This window comes from Neofelis nebulosa, chromosome 9, assembly GCF_028018385.1.
Source record: "Neofelis nebulosa isolate mNeoNeb1 chromosome 9, mNeoNeb1.pri, whole genome shotgun sequence".
Classification (NCBI taxonomy): Eukaryota; Metazoa; Chordata; class Mammalia; order Carnivora; family Felidae; genus Neofelis; species Neofelis nebulosa.
In genome coordinates this window covers 39770077-39777971 of record NC_080790.1, presented here as the reverse complement: position 1 = coordinate 39777971, position 7895 = coordinate 39770077, and the positions used below count along the sequence as shown (strand labels likewise).

At 42.9% G+C, this 7895-nt stretch overlaps 1 protein-coding gene across 4 annotated transcripts in view; it reads left to right on the top strand.

Annotated features, from left to right (window-relative positions):
• Window positions 1-1938: 1938 nt before the first annotated feature.
• Window positions 1939-7895, top strand: part of KDM3A (lysine demethylase 3A) — a 53037-nt gene continuing 47080 nt past the window's right edge. Inside the window, exons 1-2 of one of the 4 annotated variants that reach the window (XM_058683416.1) lie at window positions 1939-2069; window positions 2675-2890. In XM_058683416.1, coding sequence (XP_058539399.1) covers window positions 2705-2890 — 186 coding nt within the window. In that variant the 5' untranslated portion in view covers window positions 1939-2069; window positions 2675-2704. Of the gene's footprint in view, window positions 2070-2165; window positions 2185-2283; window positions 2356-2674; window positions 2891-7895 lie in introns of those variants that run through there. The other 3 variants (XM_058683413.1, XM_058683414.1, XM_058683415.1) reach the window with 3 other exon arrangements.

Here is a 7895-nt window from a genome sequence, read left to right as displayed (position 1 = left end):
TGTATACTTTCCCTTTCTTGTATTCTCTTGGTTCAGATATGATAATAGGTTTTTGCAAGTTTTATAAAATGCTTCAGATATTTTTCCATTTTTCCTGAGTTCTGGAACCATGAATATAACATAGGAATTATATGTTCTCTGAAAATTGGTACAACTAAGTTTTCCCTAGGGATTGTTTTCCAGATTAATAGTTAACTGTGTAATAAAGGTCCTCTATACCCCCACTTACTTTAAAAATCTGAGATGCCTATTTCTGGGGTAGATATATTTGTATCTTCTGCTTCTATTACAGATTGTCAAAATTTTCCCATAGTTCTGATATTTAGTCTTACCAATGTTCTCAGAGTGATACTAGTTCAAGAGTGTTTATTATCTTTGTGGACTTTATCCTTTATTAATATAAAATCCTTTTCTCTTTTGAAGCTTTTGTTTCCAATTATATTAACATTTCTATATTGTTTTCCTTCTATCACTATTTGATTTGTAAACCTTTTCACTTTATATTTTCAAGCTTTTTGCGTCATTATTGAGTCTGCTTGAGGTGAAGTTATAGCTGGATTTTGTTTTTAATCCAGTGTTTCTTTTAAAAATTAGCCCATTTATATTTATTGTAAATACTGATGTTGGGTTTACTTCTCTCATCTTATTTTTTCTATTTACTATACTTTCATCTTGCTTCCTTTTCTTTTCTTGTTCTCATTTCTGACTTTTGTTGGACTGGATAAGTTTTCTTTGTTCCATTTCCCCCCTTTTTAATGGTCTGCAAATTACAAACCCAATTTAATTCTTCAGTGTTTATACTTAAATTTAAAAACTTAATGTCATATATTCAGAACATCTATATTAAAAATTAACATCTGGAATTAACCTGTATCTATACTTCTTTGAATACATTTCTGAACTTTTTCTGATTTTCAGTTTTCACACTTGTAAAATTGGGAGTTTGAGTTCTTCACTTAATCTTCATTTAAAGATTAAATGTGATGCCATGTCAAGCACCATCCTTTATTAAGTAAGAGGTCTTCAATTCCTTCATTCATTTCTTTTCATTCAACCAAAAAACTTCAGGTCCAAAAGACACAATCACCTTTCATCTCCTTTGTCCTTCAAAGTCACCTCTTCATATTTCTTGCACCATTATGGCCTTCCTCTAGTCTTTCAATTGCTATATAAGACTCAGAATATCATCTCACCTTCCTTCTACATAAAAAAAAATCCCATTCTGCATTGTACTGAATGGACTCTTTTGCTCTAGTTTAACGAACGTCATTTCCCAATGATTCCATGCCTTTCTTCATTTTTCCTTCAAAATGGCGGACTTTAGACGTTCCACGAATAGCACCACGTGCGCCTGCGCCTCCCGCGGCCATTTCGCCCAGCAGCCCAAACTCCAGCCTCCTGCTCCACGAAGCGCCTGCGCAAGAGCCTTCGGAGCACAGTGGCTCCTCCCTCTAGCTGAGTACGCTTGAAACCGCACGTTCCCGTCCCTTCCCTCCCCCGCTGACTCTGCACCGCCCTCACCCCTTTCCTGTGAGATTCTTCCGCCAAGTGGAAAGTCCACCTTCCGTCGACAGCCTACGCAATTGAAGAGCAATCCAATAGGCACCTACGGCCCTGGGGCTTGTCATTCAGTCTTATCAATGCACCACTGCAATTTTTCTCCGGCCCCTAAAGTTGATAAGCGATTTCGCGGGACTTTTTTGCATCCCGTGGGCAACAAATGGAAAGAATGGCTGTGGCGGAGGGATCTCTCGCTTACGCTCTGTGTACTTTAACCTAATGGGGGTCGTCCGGGAGTCGGAAGGGGGAGGGGAGAGGGAGGAGGCAGCCAAGGAATTGTTTTTTTCTCTCGCCCCGCCTGCGCCAGGCCGGCCAATGGCGGCGGGCTGTTTACCCACGAGCCTCGCCCAGCTCCTCGAACTAAGCCAATGAGCGGCGGCAGCGGCTCCGAGGGGGCGGCTCCGAGAGGCTGTGCGTGTCTTGTGAGAGCTCTTGAACCAAGTCAGAGCTAGAGCTGGGCGGCTGGAAACGGCGGCCGCCGCTGGTGACTCAGGGAGGCAGGAGGCGGGGTAAGAGCGCCGCGGCCTCGGCTGAGGGGAGAGGAGGAAGAAAGATGAAGGCGCGGAGCCCGCGGCCCTGCCGCCTCCGCGCCGCGGCGCACGCCGGGACAACGGACGCCCGGGGGTCCGCGGCCGGGAAAGCGCGGTGTCGGGGCGGGGCGGCGGGGCAAGTGCGGAACCGCGGGCTCGCCCCTCCCGCGGGGCCGCCCGGGGCGGGGACACGGCCGCCCGGGACGGGCTCTTGCTTCGGGCCTTTTCTTCCCCGGGGTGGGGGGGCGAACACTTTAAAATCCGCGTAAGCTGCAAATAATTCTCCCCTCACTCTGTCTGCGTTTAGGTTTAAGGTTTTGGAAAAGCGAAACTTGGGAGAATGAGGGTCACGCGGCGCTTGGGCCCGTGTTTGCGGTGGGGGAGGGATCCGGGGGGCGGGGGAGGACGCGGGTGTAGAGACAGGGTGTTGGGGTCTTGCCTGGTACCGGCCGCCGCCGTCTGGGGTCTCGTCTTTTCGAGCGCGGTTAGGCTCCCTCCCTCCGCCCTCGCTTCCCCCGCGTCCTCTCTTCCCGGCCCCCTCCCACCGACAGCCCCCGTTGCATTTTGTTTTTGTATTTTTGCAGGGAGGAGCCCTTCCTGCAGGCGTGGAAACCATGGTGCTCACGCTCGGAGAAAGTTGGCCAGTATTGGTGGGGAAGCGATTCCTCAGTCTGTCCGCCGCCGACGGCAGCGACGGCGGCCACGACAGCTGGGACGTGGAGCGCGTCGCCGAGTGGCCCTGGCTCTCTGGGACCATTCGAGCCGTCTCCCACACCGACGTTACGAAGAAGGATCTGAAGGTAAAACCAGCTCCCGGGCCTCAGCTGTCGGAAGTTTCGTAGTTACCTTGGTAACGAGACAGCCAGCGGCCCCACTCCCCTTTTCAGAAAAGGGCGACCAGAAAGTTGGCATCTGATCTGAAGGTGCAGAAGACTAGACCTTGAAAGTCTTTGAAATGGTCGTGTAGAGCCGAGGTGTGTTTGGCCTCCAGTTGCCCGTGTTTAATGACGGCCTTGGGGTTGCTCAGACATGCTTCGTTATTGCCCGCGCGGTGCCCTACTAGGACCGTAGCAGTGTTTCTCCGAAGGGGGAGCATGGTTAATATTGGATTCGTCAGGGTAGGTGATGTTAGGAATCATTAGGAATTGAGGGCTAGTGTTTTCGGGTGGATTTTTTGGTCTGCTCCTCTTAATTTCTTCACCCAACTTGTTAAACTTTTAGCCGTGTTGGAAATGAAGTGTGAGTGAAGAGGGAGGAGCTTAGTTCTGTTTGGCATATTAGGGTGGGTGCTTGTCCGTATATGGCGGGTCAGAGTGGAAGTGGGTTCCTGGTCCTCTGATGAGTTTGTAGGTAGGTGTGGGCTATGACCATATATGGAGGGCGGGGGTGGAGCCACCCCTTATATGGTGTGTTAGAGGAATGGCTTTGAAGCACACTTTGGCGTTCGCAGGGAGGGAGAGAAATGAGAACAAGTGTGGGCAGTGACTTTTCATCAGAACGACGCTCAGAATCTTTTTCAGTTAGATCATTTCAAAAAGAGATGAATTTTGATTATACTCCCTTGTAGAAGTATTGGTGGCAAAGGATTGTCTGGGAACAACCAGTAAAGAAGCCATTCCGCCAACAAAGACTCCTTTGTGCAAAAATAACTGGAGAAAGGTCCCTAACAAAGACTCCAAAGTGGTGGCAACTTGAAGGAAGCTTGTTAGAAGAGGAGAGATTTCCACCCTGGGCAGTGGATATGTTTCAGTATCTTCACTTGGTCATCACTGCTTTTTCTTGAGAACGATGTTCAAATTGGGAAGCAAGTTTTAGCATCAGCAGCTGAATACCTGTTGATTTCGGACACACCGTTCATTTGAACACTTTAAGGCGGCCATACATGTGCAAGCCAGTTTTAGTCTGCAGAGGGTTGTTGGATGTGTGGTTCTGTATTTTTAAAGCTTCCAGGGTGCCTTGGCTTCATGTTGAAATGGATGACTGTTGAGCACTTAGCCACGTGCCAGGCATCATGCTGAACACTTCATAGCCATGATCTGATTAATCCTTACAGCAGCTCTGTGGGAGTAGGTACTAATATTGCCCCATTTTACAGACAAAAATATCAGGGCTGGGGAAGATTAAGTCACAAAGGTCACATAGAAATGGGCATAGCCTGTGTTCTAACCCAGGAAGTTTTGACACCTGAGCCCACCCTCTTTACCATTATGTTCCCTGTGCCACCAAAGGACTCCTTCAGGCACTGTGGAGTTTGTTTTTTCTCCTCCTTTTCATTACTCCTAGCAAACTGGGTTTTGCTGTTTATAGAAAGAAAGTAGAGTGGCACAAGGATGGCCAACCTATTTGTTTTAGGCTAATAACCTTTTTCCATAAAGTGGGCTTTGTGTACCAGATTTCAGTCATAGTTGTTGTGGTTTATTTCACTTGCCAAGTAAAATGTTCTCTAGTGCATTTGTTTTTATCTGATTTGAATGGAAACAAGATTTAAGTCCTTAGTTTTTTGGCAGATGATGACAGACTAGGTGTTCCCTTCCCGCACAGGACCCAATTATAGACCTGTTGGATTAAGAAGGCAATCTAGGAGGTCATTTTTATGTGTTCTTTTTAATCTCCCACCTTCTGCCACCCCAAATCTTTGAGGTGGTGGTAATATCTTCATTTTCAGAATGAGAAAGTAGATTGGGGAAAGGAGTCTTGTCCAGATTTGCATAGTTAGCTACTAAATGATAGAGGGAGGATTTGAATCTAGGTTTGGCTGTGTCTTTTCCATTGCACTAAAGTGCCTCACCTGAGGATAAACAGGGATTTTAATTTCAAGAACAGTTTTAACTATATTTGATTTTTGCTTTACCTGCAGACTTCGTAATTCAGCTTTAATGTAAGGTACAAATTCTGTGATTTTTTTTTTTTGTATCTAGTCATAATTCATCATTATGTTCCTTAATTGAGTAGCAGATGGCTTAAGTTTAAGGGCATATTGTATTAGCAAACACAGAATTTCAGAACACTGGAACCAAATTGTGCTGGGGAAATACAGGCAGGAACTAGTAAGTAGCTATGACCATGCTTACACTTGGGCTTAAGGATCCTGGGTTTTGTGGGGGGGGTGGGGGGGTGGTGGCGGAATGGGACTGGGGGCTAAAATGTATGTAAATGAATAAGATTCAAGTAGTATGCAACTGTTTTGGCATCGGTAGAAATAAAGTTTGTCTAGACTGATTTGCTGTTAGTTGAGGATGATGATAAAGCCAAGGCTTGTTAACTTTGTTTCACCTAGAGAGAGACTTTATAACAAAATCACTTGGGTACATTATGTCTAGTTGTTGATTATATAGAGTCAAAGTGAAGACATAACAAGGAGTAAATATTTAGTATGTGGCACCTAATTGAATCCTCACAAATATCCCAGATGGTAAACCACATTTTTTAGTGTTAGAAATTGAGGCTTGAAGAAGTTAAATAACTTGACCAAGTTTGTCTCTAGATCTTAAGCACTAGGCAGTTAATAGAGTGAGATTAAAGCACTTGATTTTGCTATCCTTAGCACTTAGATCGCTTGGCATGTAATATTTGCTGAAATATTTGAATAAATGGAAGGAATCAAAATTATTCTACACTGAAAAGCAGCTTTAGAAATGTACTAATGGAGCAGTGGCATTCTCTTTCTCTGGAATAACAACAAATTTTTATTAGGTGTGGTTATAAGAACCTCTTTTTATACTACTCTTCCTACAGGTGGCTTTGGGTTTGTTCATTATGCATGTTGGGAATGGCCTCCTTCCCCAACTTGTCTGTCTAGGTCTTTTCCTTCCTTTGAAGTTACCTTATCCTTGAGTCTTCTGCTCTTAGTCCTTCGGGATATCCTTAGCAGATGAGTAGTACTTGCCATCTCCATATACTATTTCCTGCTGTTAAACCTTTTTGGCAGTTGGGTGCTTTGACCAGTGCCTAGCCTTTTCATCCTTACATACAGTTGGAATTTGCATGTTGATAGATTCTGCTGCCAGTCAAACCATGTAAAATGAGAAAGTCCTAACAGTGTAATAAAATCTGTTTATCCCCCATAATTGAGCGCTAGACTGGGATTTTAAATGCTTATTTATTTATTTTTGAGAGAGAACACCAGCAGGGGAGGAGCAGAGAGAGAAGAAGACACTGAATCTGAAGCAGGCTCCAGGCTCTGAGCCGTCAGTTCAGAGCTGGACACAGGGCTCAAACTCATGAACTGTGAGATCGTGACCTGAGCTGAAGTCAGACGCTTAACCGACTGAACCACCGAGGCGCCCCTAGACTCTGAGATTTTAGACAAGTATTATATTTAGGTGTAAGAAGACCTAATCAGAAGCATAATGAAATAATTTTCTAATTTGTGGAGTAGTGAAATAAGTGGTATTCTACATTGTAGTGCTGGGCATAGAATAGATATGTCAAAACTTGCCTATAAACCATGCCATTCTGTAAGTACCTACCGTTAACTTAGAAATATTTCACTTGGCCTTTCTGATGGTTTTCTTAATCATATACTCAGGTGAGATTAGCTTGATTAGATATAAAGAGATTTTCTGTTGGGGAAAAATTAACTTGAAATAATTAGTTTGAAATAATTAATTTGAAATAGTCCAGTTTCTGGTCCAGATATTTAATAGACGAATAAGGTACACATTTACAAAATGTCGTAATTAAAAGAAGAGCAAATTTGTTAATGATTTGTAGTGAGTACTGATAGGCCTCTTTTTGGCTTTTGGAATCAGATAGCATAAATAACATCTCCTTTGTGGACCAAAAGAACATGGGGGAATAACAGTATAAATGAGAACTAGTTATATCGATAAGTTTGCAGAAGCTTGGTCAAGTCACTTTAGTTCCCCCCGAATTTGAATTTTTATTGGTGTGTCTTTTTATATAAATTTTTGCTTAGGAGGCTTTGGTGGTAGAAGGTCCCTTATGTAGAGAACCTCAAGCTTCAAGGCACAAATGAAAGGTATATGTGGTTATGAGAAGAAACTTTTGAAAAAATGTTGAAAAGAGCTCACAACTTATTGGTTTCATTATATTTTAAGTCACCTTTTAAACTAAAGTTAATATGAATTTTTGACCATGTAAGCTAACACTCCAAAATCACAAAGTAAGTTATTTTTTAAGGAGCTAAACTTAATTTTTTAATTACTCAAAAATTAGGATATAAAGAGGGAGGGGCCCTGTCTAAATTTTGGGTTAAGGTTGATTGTAAGCTTTATAGGTGGTGGTTGGATAAGAATTGTGATGTTGCTTAAGTTTTGGGAAGCCACTGAATATCTTAATCCTTTACTTTTTTTTGTCTTTGTTTCTTAGTTTTTTGCTGAATAGATACTGGATAATCATATTTAAGATCTTTCCACCACTACTAAGTGAACTGATACCTTGATAAATTAAGATTTGAATTCCCATGGAGCTTTTAAGGCTACCTAGTCTCCGTGGCAGATGCTTTACATACATTGTCTTAAAAATCTATATTAAAGTTCAGTGATGGGTAGATGTTAGTACTTTCATTTTGAAGCTAGCAAAACCAGTTTCAAAGAGCTTAGATTTTAGTAAGGGTTCTTAACCTGCCAGGCAGGTTAATTGGTTTTCTTTGTAATACTATGTATCTTATTTTATGCAAGTAAAATCATTCTAAGAAAGCTTCAGCATAGCTGGGATTCAAACCCAGATTTCTCTGGTGCTGTAGTTTATATATGCTCATTCCTCTTACACATTGATGGGAAAACTCTGCCATCTAAAGCTAGTTTGGGTTTGGAGTTGATGTGATGTGGGGCAGAAAGACTA